General features: G+C 43.1%; 1 protein-coding gene across 1 annotated transcript in view; it reads left to right on the top strand.

Annotated features, from left to right (window-relative positions):
• Window positions 1-23284, top strand: part of STYK1 (serine/threonine/tyrosine kinase 1) — a 56077-nt gene continuing 32793 nt past the window's right edge. The window contains exon 1 of the mRNA XM_075553341.1: window positions 1-189. Within this exon, the coding sequence (XP_075409456.1) occupies window positions 1-189 (189 nt within the window). The remainder of the gene's footprint in view (window positions 190-23284) is intronic.

Here is a 23284-nt window from a genome sequence, read left to right on the forward strand (position 1 = left end):
ATGACACCTAAGAACAAGAGAAAGGAAGCATATCGATATTGTACATCTCTGAAAACCAAGTGGTCTTCAGTGCTTCGACTACAGCTTTGTGATTTTTCCCAGGGTTACCGATGGGTCAGCCTTCAGATCATCCAGATTTTCAGAATGGGCATGGGAAGCTATAATGGAGCGAATGACCACGTTGGTCAGGTGACACAGTGAACCTGGTAGATCCCCCTCAATGCCTCTGTAGCGTAGATAGTATTTTATCCAGGGGGGTATAAAGTGGAGGTATATAATAAGAGAATAGAAATCGCTGCTCTCATTATGGAGTCCTGGTGACACAGTGATTACAGGCTCAACTGTTAACTGAAAAGTTGGAGATTCAAACTGACAAACCTCTCTGTAGAAGAAAGATGTTGCTTTTTGCTTGCATAAAAATTATAGTTTTGGTCCTTAGTCTGGAACTGAACCCTGTGGAGAATCATCAACCATTAAATGTCACAAGGGCAGCATTTATTCAATGACAGAGTTCAGAGCATTAGGAGAGAAGAATGGAAGCAAAACACAGGGAGAAATCAGGAGAAATGATTGTCCACTAAGGGCATTGCAATGGACAAGTTGAAGCAAAATGTATATGAATTGTTGAATCTAAGATGGATAATCTGCTAGGTAAACTGGAAAAATAAAAAGTTTTTTTATTTAAAAAATGATGCAAAAAATTTCTTCTGGAAATCCTATGTGGATGTTCTGCTCTGTCCTACAGGATCTCTGTGAGCCAGAATTGGCACATGTACTCACTTGTTACTGTAGGGGTATACTTATCAGAAGAAACTATGAAGACGAGGAGAGAGTAGAGTAACATATTCCAAAAATTGATGGAAAGAAGCACAAACCCAAGACTACTCTACCCAGCCAAATTATCGATCAAGATAGATGGAGAAGTAAGAGTCTTCCCAGACAAGGAAAAACTCAAACAATACAATAGAAGAAACCCAGCCCTACAAAAAATCCTTGTCGACTCAGTATGGGCAGAAGAACAACACTCACCAAGCATAAATAAGAGCGCCACATAGAACAACCTCACTCAGAGGGCAACAAAGAGAAAAGACACCAAGATAGCATTGGTTTAAGGATGGAAAGATGTCAAGAATGATACACACACATACACACACACATGCACAACACACTAATAAGAAAGGAAGGGAGGAAACGCCCAACACAAAAGGTATAAGATAACACCACAGAGTCCGCAGATGGAGATAATAAACCTGAATATCAATAGACAGAACTTAGGCATTAAAATACTGAGGCTAGAAGACTGACTTCGAAAACACAACCCATCAATCTGCTGCCTATAGGAGACACATCTCAAGGCTACAGACAAAAATAGGCTGAGAATCAAAAGCTGGAGAAAGGTATACCAAGCAAACAGCAATTAAAATAAAGCAGGGGTTGCAATCCTAATCTCGGATAAAATTGACCTCAGTGCAAACCATAAAAACAGATAAGTAGGGACACTATGTAATGCTCAAGGGAAGGTAGACAAAGAACCACTAAGCATTGTAAACATATATTCCCCAATGAGAACTCTTCCAGAACATAGAAAAAGATGGCAAACTCCCTAACTCCTTCTATGAAGCTAGTTTAACTCTGATACCAAAACCGGGCAAGGATCCCACAAGAATCGAGAACTACAGACCAATATCTCTAATGAACATCAACGCAAAAATCCTTAACAACATACTGGCCAATAGAATAAAAAATATATATAAAACAAATAATTCACCATGACCAAGTGGGATTCATACCAGGGATGCAGGGTTGGTTGGACATATGAAAGACCATTGGTATCATTTGCCACATTGATATGAAAGACTATAAGAACCACAAGATAATATCGATAGATGCGGAAAAAGCATTTGACAACATCCAACATCAATTCCTGTTTAAGACACTTGAGAAGATAGGAATGGAAGGAAAATTAAGACAATATAAGCTATATATGGAAAACCAACAGCCACCGTTGTAGTTAATGGAGAAAAGATGAATACAATCTCACTGAAAAGGGGGACCAGACAAGGATGCCCCTTGTCCCCACTCTTACTTAATATCTTACTGTAGGTTTTAGCTAACAGCATAATGCAAAGAAAAGACATCAAAAGCATTCATCTAGGGAAGGAAGAGGTGAAACTATCGTATTTGCAGATGATATGATTTTATATATGGAAAATCCCAAAAGCTCCACAAGGGGAGTACTGGAAGCAATAGAGGAATATGGCAGAGTGTCAGGATACAAGAACAACAAACAGAAGTTCATCGGACTGCTATACACCACAGATAAGACCACAGAAGAGGAGATCAAAAAGGTGGTACCCAAAAAGGTGGTAGCCAAGCACAAATGGAAATATCTAGGGATATACCTGACTAAAAGAACAAAAGATTTATATGAGTAAAATGACAGGACACTATTACAAGAAACCAAGAGTGACCTCAACAAATGGAAGAATATCCCATGCTTGTGGATTGGAAGACTCGATATAGTAAAGATGTCAGTTCTGCCCAAGGCACTATATAAGTTTAATTCAATCCCAATATAATCACCCTCATCTTTCTTCAAAGAACTGGAAAAACTGATTAGCAACTTCATATGTTGAGAAAAGAAGCCCAGAATTTTCAGAGAACTCCTCAAGAAGAAGGACACAGTTGGAGGGCTTGCTTTACCTGACATTAGCACATACTATACAACCACAGTGGTCAAAACAGCATGGCATCAGTACAATGACAGATACTCAGACCAATGGAAAAGAACTGAAGACCCAGAAATAAAATCATTAGCATACAGACAACTGATCTTTGATAAGCCCCCACCCCCCAAAAAAATCCAATGGATAGCAGATACCATCTTGAACAAGTGGTGCTGGAAAAAATGGATATCTAGCTGCAGAAAAATAAAGCAAGACCCTTATCTCACTCCATGCACAAGAATCAACTCAAGGTGTATCACGGACCTTGAAGTAAAACTCCAAAGTACTAGGGCTATCAGTGATGGAATCGGGACCAACTGAGAACTTTGGCACAGGGAACACATAGACTATCAGAAATAAGGAAGGACACAAACACAGAGGAGGCACAAATTGACAAATGGGATATACTGAAGATAAAACACCTGTGCACATAGAAAGAATTCACCAAGAGAGTAATAAGAGAGTCCACAGACTGGGAAAACATCTTTAGCAATGACACAGTTGACAAAGGCCTTATTACTAAAATCTACAATACTCTGCTAGCTTCCAAAGAGAAAAAAACGAATTGCCCACTGAGGAGGTGGGAAAAGGACCTAAACAGAAGTTTACAGGAGCAGAAATCCGAATGGCCAGCAAACATATGAGAAAATATTCTCGATCTTTAGCCATAAGAGAAATGTAAATTAAAACAACAATGAGGTACCAGACCAAATCTAGGAATACTTATGGTAACCAACTACAAAGGATGGGTGAAAGGAAACAAATTTTTTTTTTAAAGAACTGGGTAGTGGGGGCACAGGCCACTAAACCACCAAAGGGGAGGGTATTGTTTATATCTCCACAGGGAAAGAGGGACCAGACTTCAACCCAGTGCTCCAAGCTGTGAATGCAACATGCCAGCATGGAGTAGGGAACCAGTGGAGAAGTCTGAGGGGCCAGCCACAATCCCAAGTATGTGGACACCTGCCCTCCCCCCAGAAGAATTTATTTCAGAGGAAAGCACTGAATCTGAAGCTCAGAGATATTGTGGTTGGAGGGGGTGCCAGCTCCCCACCACTAATCATGGGTTCAGTAAGCACAATTGTACAGTTGAGATACATAAAGATTACATTAACGTCATAGAGAGCATGAAAGAAGAGAAAGTCAAATAAATAAGTCAGACACATTTCATGGTAGCATGCTCACCTCCTGGATGGACATGATCTTACTGATAAGGTCTGCACACAATGTGGGCAGGGGTGACATGGGGCCGGGACCCGGCAGAATGCTCAAGGACCCCATTTATTGCTGACTAAGGGTTATGTTTACTTAGTGGGGCATGATTACAGGTAACCACAGGTCACAGGAAGGCGCTGTACAATAGACTGAAGGGTGACAGAGAAGGGATGAGCTAAGGGTGTGTGCATGATAGGAAGGGGAGGGACTAGGGGCATACATGTGACAAGAAGGTCGGATTCTAGATTCATGATGGGTAGACTTGACCTCTCTGGGGTCTCCTAAAAGGAAACAGTCAACTACTAGCCTTATCAGAAGCGATTGGGTCCTACTTGTTGTGGGAGAAACCGTGGTGACTGCTTGCTCTACTTGATTGATAATCCTTAGGGAGAATAACCCCTGATCTACTTCTGATGACCTCAGGGTATATAGCCATTCTCAAACAGCTAAGTTTGGCGTATATTTGGGGGAGACAACTTGGGAGAAATCCTTCTGTTTCCCACAGGACATGTCTGATCAGAGCACACGAGAGCAAATGAAGGGGGAGGAAGCAAGAGTGGAGCACATCCTGGCCCACCAAGCCTTGAGGACCATATTCCCTCTCAGAGTAGCCAATCCACAGAGAAGACCATATGACTGGCCCCACTATGAGATACGACATCCCTCACTGACCCATATCCCTACAAGGGACAACACTAGAGACACAGTGTGGGAATTCCACCAGATCTGATCCCACCATGATGAGGCAAAACATGAGGGTGTGGAACAGAACAGCAAGGGGAACAGAGCAACGAAGTCCCCAAAATATACCAATATGCCAAATATACCAAAAATAGACTTTGGGGTCACCACTTGGTGCCCATCAGACTCAACTGGAAAACACTCCTAAACGCCAACAATCAGTCATTGAACTAACTACAACCTTTTATTTCTTGTTGTTGGGTTTTGTTTTGTTGTCATTAGCTTGTTTTGTTTTCTTTTGTTGCTTGGTTTTGCTCTGTCTTGTTTTTGTGCATGTTATTATTTCCGCAGGTCTGTCAAAATAAGATAGGCTGGAAGAACAATCTGAAGGAGAAAACAACGGGACTGACAGTTCCGGGGAGGGGGGGAATGGGAGGGGGGAGGTGGTGGGAAAGGAAGTGGTGTTAACAAACTCAGGGACAAGGGAACAAGTGATTAAAATCGGTGGTGAGGAGAGTGTAGGAGGCCGGGTAGGGCATGACCAAGGGTAATATAACCGAGAGGAATTACTGAAATCCAAATGAAGGCCGAGCATGATAGCGGGACAACAGGAATGTCAAAGGAAATAGAGGAAAGAACTAGGAGGCAAAGAGCATTTATAGAGGTCTAAATAAAGGCATGTACATATGTAAATATATGTATAGATGAGCATGTGGAAATAGATTTATGTGCATATATTTATAGGTTTAGTATTTAGTAGCAGATGAACATTGGTCCTCCACTCAAGTACAAACTCAATGCAAGAATACTTTGTTCTATTAAACTGGCATTCACGATGCTCACCTTCCCAACACAATCGCTGAAGACAAAGCGTGTGCATAAGCAAATGTGAAGAAAGCTGATGGTGCCTGGCTATCAAAAGATGTAGGGTCTGGGATCTTAAAGACTTGAAGGTAAACAAGTAGCCATCTAGCAAGGAAGCAACAAATTCCACATGGAAGCACACCAGCCTGCATGATCACAAGGTGCCTAAGGGATCAGCTACCAGGCATCAAAGACCAGAAAATCATATCATTGTGAATGGGGGGTAGGGGGGACGTGTGAAGTGGAGACCCAAAGCTCATCCGTAGGCAATTGGACATCCTCTTACAGAAGGATTGCGGGGAGGAGAGGAGTCAGTCAGGGTGCAGTGTAGCAACGATAAAACATATAACTTTACTGTAGTTCCTAAATGCTGCCTCCCCCCCCCCACACACACACACTATCATGATCCCAATTCTACCTTAAAAATCTAGCTAGACCTTAGGATGTACACTGGTACAGATAGGAACTGGAAACACGGGGAATCCAGGGTGGATGATCCCTTCAGGACCAGTGGTGAGAGTGGTGATACCAGGAGGGTGGAGGAAGGGTGGGGTGGAAAAGGGGAACTGATTACAAGTATCTACATATAACCTCCTCCCTGGAGGGTGGACAACAGAAAAGCGGGTGAAGGGAGATGTCAGATAGTGTAAGATATGACAGAATAATAATTTATAAATTATAAAGAGTTCATGAGGGAGGGGTTTTGGGGTGGGAGGGGGGAAATGAGGAGCTGATGCCAGGGGCTTAAGTGGAGAGCAAATGTTTTGAGAATGATGAGGGCAATGAATGTACAAATGTGTTTTACACAATTGATGTATATATGGATTGTGATAGGAGTTGTATGAGCCCCTATAAAATGATTAAAAAAAATTTTCAAGTCACAACAATTGGTTGGAATTTGTCTGGAGGCACAGAACAAGGAGACTAAAGAATAGGAGGAAGAAGTGGAACATGTAGCTAATTGCCATGAGGCCAGAACTAGTTCATCCATGACCACCATGACAGAACATTTGGATCTAAGATTTCATAGAATAATTCTGAGCAAGAGTGGGGAAATGCAGAATGCAATATCAAATTCTCATTGAATCCAAATAGTCTGCAGTTTTGGATGCTGGATGAATCCCCCAAACTATTGCCCTGACATAATCTTTAAATCATAAAACAAAATTATCCCCTGAAGTCATCTTTAAACAATACACTAGTTCTGATTCTGTGTTAGACAGGGTTCTTTAGAGAGACAAAACTAGATTGATAATAATTATATATATATATATTTATATAGATAGATATATAACACAAGAAATGAACACTTAAAATTTATACAGATAGATAGATATATAATACAAGAAATGAACAGTAAAATTATAAAGCAGTACAAATGACTCGGTGCAACTCACTCCTGTGAGAGAGTTGTGAGACACTGGCAGTCATTCAAGTCTTGAGGGCCGCCAGGTAGTCCTCTGTAGAGAGAATTCCGGCTATCCAAGCACAGGCAGCAAACAGCAAGGCAGGTCACCAACAGTCAGTCCCCAGCTCAAGAGATGTAAGTTCCAATGGTGTGTCAAAGCAGGTCTTGAAGAAACCTCAAATTATAGCAACACAGTCCACGGGTTAGGTGTCCCACAGGTAGTGTAGCTTGCAAATTGAGACACAGAACAAGCAAGGCAGCCGCACACTGGTCCAATGACCAAAGAGCAAGAGACAAGAAAGGCAAGTCTCGCCAAGCCATTCATCTCTCTGCCCTTCAATTAATCCTACTTGTGTTTATCGGCCAGGCTGGCCCAATAAACTAACTTCCTCAGATTCCTAGTCAAGACAGTTCACCCTGAGTATTGTGCTCTCTTCAGAGCATCTTCTTGGAGTCTAATTAACAACAGTAACTCAAAAGATGACATAGAAACCCCAGAAACAGTGAGTTTCTGTTCATGAGAGGGAAACAAAAGGAGGGTCAGAATGACTGCATAACACAAACAATGTGTGCAGTACCACGAAGTCGTACATGGAGAGACTATTCAACTGGTGTGGGTTGTGTGTGTGTTTGATGTATATGTTCTCAACAATAACCTCTTTTATCATTATAAAAGAATAAATAACTCAAGAGTTCACTTAATTTTTCTCCTTATTCTAGAAAGATATAAGATGACTTACACTAATATATATGATACAAAAAGATAATATGTGTGAAAACTGGATAAGAAAACGAGGATAAGGGCAGTTACGTTAGAGCCAATAGTTAGGTAGAATGCAATCTGCTAGCCTTGAAATCATGTATACAGGCACTTAATTGGCTCTGATATCTATAGAAAATTGAGCTCTAAGACAGAAACACAAAAAGTTGTAAAGTGCACTACAGCTGCAAGATAAGCCAAGTTATTTGCTCAAAAAACATGTATGCTTATACTTAAAAACCAGAAGGAAAGATAGCCTCTCAATCATTGATTCATTTATTTATACATTTCACAAATATTTACAGCATGATTACTATGTGCCAGATACTAGTTTACATTCCCGGGATATATCTGGGAACCAAACAATGTCCTGTTCTGATGAAGGAACGAGAGATGACAAATAAGCAAGTAATTGTTTGTGATGTGCACGAGTGGGAAGTCTACGGGAAAACAATGGGTAGAGTGGTAGATTTGCCAAGACGGAGTAAGGAAGGGTGGGGGGTGGGAAAACGCCTTCATGGATATAAAAACATTTTATCAGATTCTGGAAGGAAATGAGGAAATCAGTTGTGCAGAAATCTGGAATGTCCTAGGAATACCAAATGAGGACATTAGGGTGGAAGCTCATTTAGAGTCTTTGAAAGCTATCAAAGATACCTGAGCAGGACAGAGGCTGAAGAGCCACTTGTCTGAGAGACCTTTACTTGCCAGAGAGAGGTTTGTTACAGGCAAGAGCTGTCCTGGTTGAAGAAATTTGTCGTGAACATTTCTGATGCCAAATTATTACCTGTTTACTTCTCTAATAAACCCCACAAAAAGTGAAGGTTAAACAGAAAAGAAAGACATTCAGACGCCAGAGTAATTGTAGCCAGGGAGCCGAAGTGAGAGATTAAGAGAAGGCTAAGGGACCTTGCATGATGATGTCATAACACCAACCTCATGTTACACAGAGACAGAGTGCTCCTGTTATCTGACCAAGGTGCATTTTCCATTGGATAATGTTAAATATACTTACCATATATATCCATGTATAAGCCGGGGTTTTCAGCACATTTTAATGCAGTGGTAAAGTTAGGTGCCTCGGCTGATACTCGGGTTGGTTTATACTTGAGTATATATAGTAAATTTCTCTGTTTGACTTTTTTTTTTCTCAAGACAAACAAGAGGCAGTTGTTCAAATCAGACAAGGAGATGCTGCATGGTTTAAAGTTAGGGAGAATCTGCATTAAGATTCTATCACCCCACCATACTTGTTTCATCTGTGTGAAGAAAAATAATCTGAGAAACGGCATGAAGAAGAGTATAGCATCAGTATTGGAGGAAGACATTATTGACCTGTGATGTGCAGCTGATACAACTTTGCTTACTGAAGTAAAGAGGACTTATTTACTTACTTGACAGTAATGCCCGCCTTAGGTTTATTTGTGCAAACAACACAGGAGGGCACCATGCAGATGGCAGCCCTGTGGGCTGCATTCCAGAAAACTGCTGGCTGCCCACAGTGTTGATTACATTATGTTATATCGCAGCATGGAGCATTACTGATAAACTTCTCACAGCCCTGGTGCAGCCAAGTTGACACAAAACCTAACTCTTGAGTTAACCATCGAGTTTCAATGTTTTACAGTACACAGACTAAACAGGTCCTTCACAATATCTGTCCTCCCTGCCTCACAAAGTCATTGTTGGGCTCAAACCAGCTGGTGAATCTGAAAGTATTGAGAGTGAAGTTTAAGACCATTGCTTTTTCTCATCTTTTTCTATATTTGACCAAATGGACCAGATGTTGTGCTAGTGTCTAGATAGAAAGATAAATTGTCATCTCTGCCCTCAGGAAGATCATTACATAAAAGAATGAACAGACTAGAAAACTATTATAAATGGGAAAAGCTCGAGGTGCTGAGAAGACAAAGAGAGAGTAGTCTGCATAGAACATGATTCTAAGTGGAAGTTTGTTGTTGCTACCCGCTGAAAACTGGCTCTGGCTGATGCCAATCCCAAGCACAATAGAATCAAATATTGTCTAATCTTAGGTCATCGCCAGATCAGTTGACGATTGAACTCTTGTCATCTCCGAGGTTTACATTGTCTGCTTTTCAGAAGTAAGTCACCTGGTTTTTCTTCCTAGTCTCTGTTAGTCTAGAAGCTCCTCTGAAGCCTGACCAGCATCATAGGAACACACAAGCTTCCTCTGACAGATGATAGTGACTGGACTACAGGTGAGATGGCTAGGAATTGAACCAAGTCTCCTGTGTAGGAGGCAAGTATTCTACCAGCAAACTACAAAAACCTCTTCAAGTAGATGATAGGAAACTCTTTTCAAATGTGAGGTGAATCCTGAAGAATTGGAAAAAGTTATTAAGTATCAAAGAAGCAGACAGACATTGGGCCTCTACTCAAGTACTCCCTCAATACAAGAACACTTTGTTCTAATAACCTGTCATTCCATGATGCTCACCTTCCCAAAAAGATCACCGAAGATAAAATGGGTGATAAATAAATGTGGTGAAGAAAGCTGATGGTGCCTGTCTATCAAGAGATATTAACGTCTGGGGTCTTAAAGGCTTGACGATAAACAAGCGGCCATCTAGCTGAGAAGCAACAAAGCCCACACGGAAGAAGCACACCATTCTGTGTGATCATGAGTTGTCAATGGGATCAGGCATCAAAGACCCCAAACAAAAAAATCATATCAATGTGAATGAGGGGGAGTGCAGTGTGGAGACCCAATGCCCATCTGTAGACAATTGGACATCGCCTTACAGAAGTGTCACAAGGAAGAGATGAGCCAGTCAGGTTGCAATATAGCACCTATGAAACATACAACTTTCCTCTAGTTCCTAAATGCTTCTACCCCACCCCTACCCCCCACTATCATGATCCCAATTCTGTGTTACGAATCTGGCTAGACCAGAGGATGTAGACTGTTACAGATAAGAGCTTGAAACACGGGGAATCCAGGACAGATAAACCCCTCAGGACCAATAATGAGAGTAGTGATACCAGGAGGGTAAGGGTAAGGTGGAGGAGAAAAGGGGGACTGATCACAATGATCTACATATAATCCCCTCCCTGGGGATGGACAACAGAAAAGTGGGTCATTGTAAGACATGAAAAAATAATGATTTATAAGTTATCATGTGTTCGGGAGGGAGGGAAGGGAGGGGAGGGAGGAGAAAAAACATGAGATGATACCAAGAGCTCAAGTAGAAAGAAAATGTTTTGAAATGATGGCAATAAATGTACAAGTGTGCTCGACACAATGTATGTATTGTGATAAGAGTTGTATGAATCCCAAATAAAATAATTTAGAAGAGAAAACAAGGAGAGGAAGGACATTACAGACAGAAGAAGCAGAGCCTTGTGGAATGAGAAACCAAAATTAAAATCCGAACTCACTGCCATTAAGTCAATTCCGACTCATAGTGACCCTACAGGACAGGGTAGGTCTGCCCCTGTGGGTTTCTGAGACTGTAAACCTTTGTGGGGCGTAGCAAGTCTCATCTTTCTCCTGTGAAGCAGCTAGTAGTTTCAAACTGCTCAACTTGCGGTTCACAGCCCCAAGACATAGTGAAAAGAGAAAGCTTAATATTTACTTTGGGTAAGGAATATGAGTAGGGGGTTTGCAGAGACTAGTATAAGATTAGTACTTACGGAAATTCATAACCATCAAGAGATTCCACTCTGCGATAATTTAAATATTTTAATTGTGGGAGAGATATGATAAGATTTCTTTCTGGAAAGATTTCTGCTAGCAAATGTGAAAGATGAAATGAACTCAAATTTCATTTCAACAGAGAGTGAGGAAAGGAGGGAATTTAGGAGATTCAGGCAAATGGACTCCAACACAAAAAGATGAAGAAAAAAACCAAGCTAAATCTGAGGGAATTTTAGGAGAGTAAAGCTGAAGGAAATGGTAAGCATCTAAGGTGGTTCCCAGTTTACTTAGTAAGTGGAAGTGGTGCTCCTAATTAGACGCTTACAGATCCTTAGGGAGGGGAGCAACCATTTGGGAAATCATAGTCAAAGACTGTTTTATTAGTAATTATCTGTAGAAAATTATTTAATGACATCTATTAAAATCTCTTCTTTTCACTGTTATCAATGATGTTAGGTAACGCTATTGAATGTTTTGTTTATTATGTTCCCTAAATCAATTTGTTGTTGACCAAATCTCAATAACATAACCAACCATTTGCTCTGAGTTGGGATTGATTTGATGACAGTAATGATATATATCAGAATATTGATTCAAGATTACTTTTATGTCTTAACTGAAGAAGGTGGAAATAAGCAAGATTAAATCTTTGAAATAGAAATGTACAACTCACTATAGAGTTATATATTTTTAATTATTTAAAAGCTATATATTTTAAGATTGTTAATATTCTCATTAATAGAAACCTAGATTGTTATTATTGTTACTATTATTATTACTATTACTTAAAAATGTCTGCTAATCAGAGCTGTTAGAAATAGAACAAGTTACTTGCTGGCAGGACTTCAGTATGGAGAGACCATAGAACTGGGTGGTCTCATGCCAGAGATGCTTTGCTGTAGAAAACGGCTCCAGCAGGTGGGAGCTCAGACTGAATCAATTTTCTCTATTCAGAGCTGAGAGAATCATACAATACAAAATTTGACCAGGAGTTGATGTAGTCCAATGTGTTCATTTTGCCAGTGAGAAGTCGAGGCATGGAAAGGTCAACCTTCCAAACTCAGCCCACTTTGTGGACCTCAGGCTTAGCTCAATGATCTGTATACCGCACTAAACGATTGTGTATGAATCTCGGGAAGGGAGGAGTGGGAATAAGTGGCTGGCAAAATCTCCAATCTGCACATCACTCCCCAGAAAGAGCAGAGATATTCTTTGCCTGAATAAATAATTGGCCAATGGGGTAGTTCTTTTATAATCAGCAGTATTGATTGATCACTTACTAGCTGTAGGATTACAAAGCTGTGTGGGATGCCATTACCTGTTGCTTTGACTATCATGCATGCTGTCTTCATGTGTATCAGCTCAGAGCTATATGCCCCAGAGTTTTGAAAGGCTGGTTTAATAAAAGTAGATGGCCAGATGTTTTTTGATGCATGTCTGCATAAACTTGGAACTCCAACTTTTTTAGGAGCAGCCAAGTTTCTTAACCGTTTGTACCCTTAGGGGCTACATTTTATAGTGAAAATTCTCAAAAACCAATGAAAAAGCTATGAAAACATCTTAGCCATAACTAAACAGCTTTGGGGAATGAATCACTGGGCTTAGGGGGCCTATGGACCACAGTCTTGGAGGGCAAGTAAGTCAGGTCCTCAAAACCTCACTGCCATTGCGTCGATTTCGATTCATAGTCATCGTAGAGGACAAAGCAGGTTGCTCCTGTGACTTTCTGAGACAGTAAATCTTCATGGGAGTAGAAAGCCTCATCTTTCTGCCTGGGAGAAGCTGGACGTTTCAAACTGCTGACCTTGCAGTTAGCATCCCAGTGAGTAACCCGCTACAGCACCAGAGCAAACAAAGGCACAGCTCTACACCCTACTGTGCTGACGAGTGATGGCAATCATAACAACTTGTGAGCAGCCATCTGAGGTGCATGTGGGTCTCTCTTCCCCACTGGAGAAAGAAGAGTGAAAAAAAGGAAAGACTCAAGGAAATAATTAGCCCAAAGGACAAACGGACCACAGAACTGCAGCCTCCACGGCCCTAAACCCAGAAGACTGCCACGTGACCAGCTTCTACTACCAACTACTGTGAACAGGACCACAGAGAGCCCAGGACAGAATGGGAGAAGAAAATGGAGAAAAAAAATTAATAATAATAATAATAAAAACCACCTCACTAGTGTGGTAGAGACTGGTGGAAGCCCTGAGATTGTAACCCTTGTCCTTCTCCCCTGGAATGCACCCTCCTCTGGGGACCGCCTTGCAGTAAACACTGGACAGGCCTGTTCAGTGCACACTGCCAGCAGGACCGACTGCACTCCTCAACTATAATCAACCGGACTGGACCCCAGGGCAGCATTTCCCCAAAAACAAAGCTCAGATGGAGGAAAAGGCAGGGGAAAAGACCACATGGAAATGGGGAACCCAGGGAGGAAGTGGGAAGAGTGCTCTTACACTGAGGGAACTGCAAATTAGATGGTGAAATTACATGCATAAATTGTGAGTGGAAAATGAATTTTCTCTGTAAACTTTCACCCCAACTACAATACAGACATTCAGAAAGATCTGTTAGGCAAACTGTGGCTGTGTTGCCTTACATGGTAAAGTAGACTTTGCAGAGAGGATAAAGGTTTCAGACTTTGAGATAGAGAGATTACCTTGGAATATATCTGTGGACTCCTTCTAATCACACAAAGCCTTAAAAGCAGAGAAAGTGTCCCAGCTTGGGAGAGAGAGAGAGAGAGAGAGAGAGAGAGAGAGAGAGAGAGAGAGAGAGAGAGAGAGAGAGAGAAGCAACCAGGATCAGAGAGACATCATGTAAGAAGGATTCCGTCATCCACTGATCTGAAGATGGAGAACATGGGGTCAGGAGCCAAACAATGTGGGTGACTTTTAGAAGCTGGGAAAGGGAAGGAAATGGATTCTCTTTTTCAGCTTCTAAAGTGAATGCAGCCCTGGCCACACCTTGACTGTAGGCCTGGACCCCATGGTGAATTTCTGAATTGTAAGCTAACAACAGACTTCCATAGTTTTAACCACCACGTTTGTGGGGCTTTGCTACAGCAGCAATAGAAAATATATATACCATGTGAGCACAAACAACATAGAGATAGAAAATGTAGCACCCGCAATTCATATCCCCTGAAGCATATGGGGATCAGGCTAAACTGACAGTAATGACTTGGGTTCTTTGAGGTGGACTGCAGAGTGCGTTATCTTTCTTCAAAACACTTCCTTTCTTAGCTTCCCTGAGCATTTTCAAGCTGGGGGAGACCTTGTAAATGTTGCTTACTCTAAAATGGGTCCCTCTTTTGATGTCTACGCTTCTCTCTGTTGGGATGTCAGGTGTTGCTGCAGAGACTCTTACAGCAAACGCAGCGGCTTCCATTAAAACTCCCTGTTCAGATTGGAACTGGAAACACAGGGAATCCAGGGCGGATGATCCCTTCAGGACCAGTGGTGAGAGTGGCGATACCGGGAGAGTGGAGGGAGGGTGGGGTGGAAAGGGGGAACCGATTACAGGGATCTACATATAATCTTCTCCCTGGGGGATGGACAACAGAAAAGTGGGTGAAGGGAGATGTCGGACAGGGCAAGATATGACAAAACAATAATTTGTAAATTATCAAGAGTTCATGAGGAAGGAGGGAGCAGGGAGGGAGGAGAAAATGAGGAACTGATGCCAGGGGCTTAGGTGGAGAGCAAATATTTTGAGAATGATGAGGGTAATGAATGTGCAAATGTGCTTTACACAGTTGCTGTATGTATGGATTGTGATAAGAGTTGTATGAGCCCATAATAAAATGTAAAAAAAAGAGTTGTATGAGCCCCTAATAAAACGATATATAAAAAATCAAAATCCCCTGTTCCTCTTGTCAGTGCCAACATCTCAGGTAAGCCACAGGGACCTGTGAAAATGGCCACTGCTGCCCTCCTGTGGTGAAGTGGGGCTGTGTTTTTTAGCTACAAAGGGAAGAATACAAGTGCCTCACTTCTTTCTTAAACTCCCTGGCCAAAGCAGTCCTACCTGGGTAGGTTGCTATGCGTTGGAATCAACTCCATGGCAGACAGCTATCAATCACATTAGAGCCCTGGTGAGGCTGTAGGTGGGTTCTATGCATTGGGCTGTTAATCTAGCTCTTTCCTTTTAAACCACCAGCTGCAGTCTGGGAGAAAAAGGAAACTTCTGCTGCTGTGGAGACTGACAGCCTCAGATCCCCCGGGAAGCTCTGCTCTGCTGAGTGTCAGAATGGACTCCAGGCCAGTGACGTGTGTTGCTATTGTTGTTGTGTTAACATCAAAAAAGCAAAATTTAAAAACAAAATGATGCGCATCATCTTTATTAGTAACTCCCGATTATCCAGCAATTCAACGCATCCAGAATGTTTGTGGGAAAATGGTATTGACAGATAATGGGATTCCCCCCCCCATAAGCTTTAGGAAGCTCCCTCATATGCCAGAGTGCTGTGGGAGCCTTTTGAAATGAGCAAGTAACAGGCTCCTCTCTAAGGGGGATGAGGTGCATCCAGAGGTCGAATAAGAGATTAAAAATATAAAGCTTGGGAAAATTCCTTTGGCTTTTATCCATCAGTGTTGACCTACAAAAATGAAACACCCTCCAAATGACACTATTTCAATGGCGGCCGATCTAGAGAAGAGAAAAAATCTCAGCCTCTGAATACCTCACATTACATTTCATGCAAATTCTGTTTTAGTGCCTGCCAGTTTCTGCTTGTTCTTTTTATCATGCCGAACAGACAGGTCACCTCATGACTTACACGTTAATTAGAGCTCGTAGAGATGTTCATTCCTAAGTTCCTCGAAGGCTTCTCATCACTGTGACTTCCACGCGGGCAGGCAACATCACTAACCGCCTCCTTTACTACCATGTGCTCAGAGGAGACTAGCACAAAACGGATATTTTGAGCAACATATTGTAAACGAAGGGGTGAGAAATCTCTTCCTGGGGCTTTTATTTCCATTTATTCTCCTAGGCGCCCCAAGCAGCCACACGCGTACACCTAGCCAAGGCATGGTGTGGAAGATGGTCCTCCAAGGGCCAGAGCCAAACCTACCAGTGAGTCCATTCTTTTTCACCGCGACCCTCTTGGGCCGCTGCCATGGCTGGGGCGTGAGGTGGCGCTGTCGTCCTTGGTTACGGCTTCCCATTTTCACCTGGCCCCGAGTCTCCGGTGCACTTGACCATCTAGCAGCCGCGCAGCGTAGGAAATGAGCGTCTAGATCAGGCCCAAGGGCAGCTTTTCTCGTTTCAGCAAAGATGTCCCTCTGGCCAGTCCAGGGAGCCCCGGAAACCCTACTGCTCGCAGACTTCCCTTTGTGGGGCGCCCGCCCAAACCCCATCCTTTCCGGGCAGCCACACCCCGCCGCGGGGAGGAGGCGGGACCGAAAATCATTTCCTTGAGGCGGCACACCTGGCCCTGCCCAAACCGGGATGTATTTTTATGTTCCCGGGCCGTGCCAGTTCCATCCGCAGCGGCGTGGCGGGAGGACGGACTCGACCGTGAACACGGAGTTTGCGGGTATGAGGACAGGGGCGGGGGGCAAGGGGGCCGCAGCGACGAGGCTGTAGGGCCGGCCCGGGCAGCTGGGAGGGGGAACAGGGAGGAAGATAGGAGTGGGGCGGATGGGATCCGCTTGGGGCGTTTGAGAAGCACCAGGTGACTTAACCTGCGTTCCTCCCGAGCAAGCTATCTTGGAGGTCTGGGCATCTCCGCAGTTCGGCGAGGGAGCAGCGGGCAGCAGACCGATGAGTGTGTGTGTGTGTGTGTGTGTGTGTGTGTGTATGGGGTGGGGGGGATGGGGATGGGGGTTGGGTTCCAGTAAACCCCCAGAGAGGGGAGGAGAAAGAGGCCAGACACAACGCGGGAAGGGAGCTGTCTGTCTGCAGTCCGGGAGCCTGGTGGCTTGGGAGCCGGGCTGCCACCTGTCAATGAGCACCTGGGACTCACCTTCCGCTCAGCGGAGGAGAGATGAGGCTTTCTGCCCCGGAGGTGTTGAGCTTCGGGAACCCTGGATAGGGTCATTTGAGAGTCGGAATCCAGTAGACCGCTGTGGGTTGGTTTGCTATTTGGTTATTACAAATCCAGCCCCCCCACCCCACCCCCAATAGCAGTGAAATGACTTCGCGGGGTGGTGGTGATCTGTGACAGAGATAAAACTGTGTCAGTGTCTTAAGTGCTCTTCGTGGATCGAGATTGCGGATTTCTCCCCAGCCTTCTCTTTTCCTGTACTCTTAGTCCCCCCTGCCCGCCCCCCACTATCAGTCCCCTGAACCCCGGCTGGGGAGTGAGTGGTTAGTGTTGGGCTGCAATCCGCAGGCTGGCCCTTGGACACCACCGCGGCTCGGTGTTCCGCTGGAAAACCTGCAGGGCAGTGGGCGAGGTCCATCCCTCAGCCTCACCTTCATCAGCCCCACCTCCATTTTGCCGCTGGTCCTTTTTTCCCTGCAGCAGCGCTAGCTTCCTTCTCTGCTGGGTTCTACCCCTTGGAATGTTGACTTTTCATGCATTGCAGACCAAGCCCTGTCCGCACTCCCCAGAGCTACTCATCAGGGGTTGTTGGGGTTGGGTGCTGTCACGTCTGTTCCCACGCAGTGACCCCTGTACCGCTGAAAGAAGCACTGCTGGTCTTGTGCCAGCCTCATCTTTGTTGTCATCTTTGAGCCCGTGGTTGTCGCCACTGGGTGAATCCATCTCCTGGAGCCTCTTCCTCCTTTTCGCCGCGCTTCTGCGTGACCACGCAAGTGGGATGAGTCTTGCCATCTGAGCTTCTCAGGAGCATTCTCCGCGTGCTTCTTCCAGGCACATGTGTTCGCTCTTTTGGCTATTGGTGGTATGTTCAATATTCGTCCCCAGCACCGTCATTCAAAGGCACCATTCTTTCTTCTTATTTAATCGTTTTATTGGAGGCTCATACAACTCTTATCACAATCCATACATACATCAATTGCATAAAGCACATTTGTACATTCATTGCTCTCATCATTCTCAAAAGACCTGCTCTCCACTTAAGCCCCTAGCATCAGCTCCTCATTTCCCCCCTCCCTACCCGCTCCTCCCTCTCCCTCATGAACCCTTGATAATTTATAAATTATTATTTTGTCATATTTACACTGCCCGATGTCTCCCTTCATCTACTTTTCTGTTGTCCATCCCCCAGGGAGGAGGTTATATGTAGATCCTTGTCACCCGTTCCCCCTTTCCACCCCACCTTCCCTCCACTCTCCTGGTATCACCACTCTCACCACTGGTCCTGAATGAATCATCCACCGTGGATTCCCTGTGTTTCCAGTTCCTATCTGTACCAGTGTACATTCTCTGGTCTAGCCAGAGTTGTAAGGCAGGATTGGGATCATGATATTGGGTTTGGGGATGGGGTGGAAGCTTTTAGGAACTAGAGGAAAGTTGTATGTTTCATCCTTGGTACATCCCACCCTGACTGGCTCGTCTCCTCCCCGAGACCCTTCTGTAAGGGGATGTCCAGTGGTCTACAAATGGGTTTTGGGTCTCCACTCCACACTACCCCCCTCATTCAAAATGATATGATTTTTTTTTTGGTTCTGATGATGCCTGATACCTGATCCCTTCAACACCTTGTGATGGCACAGGCTGGTGTGCTTCTTTCATGCAAACTTTATTGCTTCTGAGCTAGATGGCCACTTGTTTATCTTCAGACCTTTAAGACCCCAGATACTGCATCTTTTGATAGCCAGGCAACATCAGCTTTGTTTGCCACATTTGTTTATGCATCCATTTGTCTTCAGCGATCATATCAGGGAGGTGAACACACAATGATATGATTTTTTTGTTCTGATGATGCCTGATAACTGATCTCTTCCGCAACTTGTTATCACACAGGCTGGTGTGTTCTTCCATGTGGGCTTTGTTGTTTCTGAGCTAAATGGCCGCTTGTTTACCTTCAAGCCTTTAAGACCGCTGACACTATACTTTTGATAGCCAAGCACCATCAGTTTTCTTCACCACATTTGCTTATTCACCCGCTTTGTCTTCAGCAATCGTGTCGGAAAGGTGATCATCGGGAATGAAAGGCATCGTTCTTCTCTAGTTTTCCTTAGTCAAAAACGAGGCGTTCAGCTCCCATAAAGATTTACAGTCTCCCAAAACTCACAGGGGGGGGGGCAGTTCTTCCCCGTCCTATAACGGGATCGTCACGAGTCAGAATTGACTCTCTGGGACTGAGTTTGGCTATCTTTCTTTTGGCTTGTTAGTCGAATCAGTAGTTGTGGAAATTAAGGAAGTGAGTTGGGACACTGTGCCCCCCCACTAGTGTCCGGGGTGCTCTGACTCCTAGCAGCCCCTATAGGATGGTGCAGAACTGTTCCTTGAGAATTGGGCTACGGTCTGCAAGGCCAGCAGTTTGAGACCTCCAGCCACTCTGCAGAGTTACTTTCTAAAGAGTTACTGTCTTGGAAACTCACAGTCTTGTCCTATAGGGTCATGATGAGCATCAATTCAGTAGAAGAGAGTTTGGTTTGGTTTAGGGTTTCTGAGACTAAATCTTTATAGATGCAGCCTGCCTTACCTCTCTCTCAAGGAGTGGCTGTCAATATGAATCATGAACCTGAGATTAGCACTTCAGTTTTAAATTCACTCTACCAGAAAATCTCCCGAATTTCACCCAGAACTGAAGCCCACCTGGAAATAGAACTTTGTAAGAAATACTGTAGACCTCATTTAAAAAAAGTTTTATTAGCACTTCATCCACATGTCATACAATTCAATAATCCAGTCATATCAAGAAGAGTTGTACAATCATCACCACATTCCATTTTAGAGCATTTACTTTTCCTTGTCATTGTTATCCGTGTAATTATTCTTTTGAATTGTGGCAAGAATACACAACAAAACATTCTCAAATTCTTTAACTTCTACATGTATAATTCAGTGCCATTGATGACACTCTTTGTGTTTTACAACCATTGTGGATAACCATTTCCAAATTATTCCACCACCATTCACATAAACTCAATGCCTCCTAAGCAACAACTCTTTCTCCTTCACTCATGGTCACCATTGGTCAAGTTAGAGTTTCTTTCTTCTTTTTAATAATTTTCTCAATCCTGCTGACCATGTTTATCCTCCTCATTACTGAAATATTATGAGGCATTTGCTTCAATAGAAATCCTATGCTCTTCCACAGTGCCTCCATTGCCAGGTCTCCAGTTATCGCACTGACTCTAACATTTCTGCTTGTTCTCTTGTCCACATTTAAGAACTCTTATGGTTACTTTGGGCTCACTCTAGGAAAATCTTATTTTAAGGTAAGTTGATTTGAAAATTCCGTTTTATCTGTAAACGGAACTCCCTGTGTCCCGGAGTGCGGATGGCACTATGAGCTAGGAGTTGGTCTGCTTCTGCAAAGCCCTTCAGTCCCAGAAATCCCATCGAGGGTCAACATGAGTGAGAATGGACTCAATGGCAATCATCTGAATTGTTTTGCATTTTGTTGTTATTTGTTTTGCTGTGTAAACATGCTCATGAACTCTGCTGATTTGAGAACCAGAAAGATTTGAGAACCATTATCCTGACTGCCACACATGAGCTTGCTGTACTTCGTGTCTCTTTATTTGGTTTATTGTCTTATTTTTATTGTGAAGGGTAGTTCTTGCTATATCAAGAACCTTAAGTCCTTTCATAGAGAAGAACAGCATCTTGCCTGATGATAGAGCTAAAAATGCTTCCCCATTGAGCAGGATCTGGGTGTGTTGATTTTCACTATCTGGTTTTAGCTGCTGTGGAGTGGGACTCCATGCACAGGGAAGTGCTGTCTTGTTCCATGCCCATGGTTGGTTGTGGGTCAGATTCTTGTGACCCCTATAATTTTCTTTGGCTGACTTTTGGAAGTAGAAAACCAGGCCTTTCTTTCTAGTGCATCTTAATTGAAGAACTCTAGTGAGAACCTGTTTATTCTCATAGTAACATGCAAGCTCCTCTAAGAGAATGGCCAGGTGGTGACTGTTCATGAGGGACATTGGTCAGGAGCCAATCTCAGGTTTCCTGCAGCATGGAAGGCAAGAATTCTACCACTGAACAATCAACACCTTCAGGTGTTTTGATATTTTCTATATAATACTATTAAGACTAGCCCTCATCCCCTTTAGTGTCGTCAGCATTACAGATTGATGTATTAACAGATAACTGCAAGGTCAGCAGTTCAAAGCCACCAGTTGCTTTTCAGAAGAACGATGAGGCTTTATATTCCTGTAAAAAGTTATATTGCCAGAAACCATGGGGGGCAGTTCTACTCTGTCCCTTAGGGTCTCTATGAGTCGAACTGCCTCGATGACAGTGAGTTTGGCTTGGTCAATCAATTAGTATGTTATTTTTCTGTAGGAAGATATATGATTATATAGTTTGGTTACTACATGCTATCTATATATTAGCTTATCAAGTCTTGGACACAGTTTCTTACTAGGAGAAAATGGAAGTACAAAGAAATTAACATACCCAAAGGAAGATCAACTAATCATATATGATCAATGTAGAGATAGGAAGTTCTGTCCTGAGTCTAGAGACCTCAATCCCATTTCAAACTCCAGCAATCTCTCTGTGAACAAAGAATAAAGTACTCACCTCAGCAGTTCTTATGATTTTCCCTTTTCTCTCAGAAAATCAAAGATATCTTTGGGTATTCTTTCAGGATCTAAAATCTTCACTTTTTAGTTTTTAACTAATAGATTAATTTTTAGAGTAGTTTTACACCTAGAGAAAAACTGAGAAAATAGTGTAGAGAGTTCCCATATACTTTCTCTCCCCTCTGTACATTATTTCTTCTGTTATTGTGTTACATTAGTGGTATATATTTGTTATGATTCATTAACCTGTATGGATATATTATTATTAACTAAAGTGTATAGTCCATTAGAATTCACTTTTTAATGTAAAGTCCTATGGGCCTTGACAAATGATATGCAGCAGCAATGACAGGATCTGACAGAATACTGTCAGAATACTGCTCTGGTCAAGCCCATGCTTCAGTGATTCATCCCTTCCCCTTTTGCTCAACCCCCAACCACTGATAGTTTTATTGTCGCCATGAACCACTGCCCCCTCCCCAATGCCATATACTTAGAATAATATAATATTATGTAGTCTTTTTAAGGCTGGCTTCTTTAATATTCCTCCATAGGTTTGTTTGCTTTTTGGTGGTTTGATAACTCACTTCTTTTTATCATTGAGTCAAAACCCCTTGTTTGGATTTATCACAGTTTATTCATCCATTCCATATTGAGGGGCATTTTGATTGCCTCCAAGTTTTATCAGTTATGAATGAAGCTAGTCCAAAAATCCCTGTGTAGATGTGTGTGTGTGTGTGGGGGTTAATATCTAGTATCTAGGAGTGTGATCACCAGGCTCTGTGGGAAAATGGTATTTGGCTTTGTGAGAAGCTGTCAGACGGTCGTCTACCATGCCCTGGACCATTTAGGGATCCCCCCAGCAATCAGCGAGAGTTCCCGTTGCTCCATCGCCTGTCACCTCTCCTGTCTTTGGTAATATCAACGTTTCAAGTGTTGGCTCTTCTAATAGTTGTATAGCAGTTTCTAATTCTTGTTTTCATTTACAACTCTCTAATGACCTGATATCAAAGATCTTGTCCTCATGCTTACTTATCATTTGTGTACCTTTCAGTGGTGTGACTGCCTCTGGCCAGCTGGGGATTATAGCAGCAAGAAGAGACTTGCTCCTCTAATACAAGTGGCAGGCTTGCCTGGTGGTTCAAAGATGGAGGAAAGGGGGCTCAGGAATGTGGAAATTCTACCTTGATCACCTTGTTTTCATCAAATTTATTACGTGAGGCAACAAATCGAGTTCAGTTTGACGTTTTGAGTTTCTATCTATAATGACCTACTTTCGAAGGCACACTTTCCGAGGGCAAGACTGATCACATCGCTAGTCCCTGGTCTGAGGGAGTTCAGAGGAGGTTTAATCCAGT

The sequence above is a fragment of the Tenrec ecaudatus genome, chromosome 6 (assembly GCF_050624435.1).
Source record: "Tenrec ecaudatus isolate mTenEca1 chromosome 6, mTenEca1.hap1, whole genome shotgun sequence".
NCBI classification, from domain to species: Eukaryota; Metazoa; Chordata; class Mammalia; order Afrosoricida; family Tenrecidae; genus Tenrec; species Tenrec ecaudatus.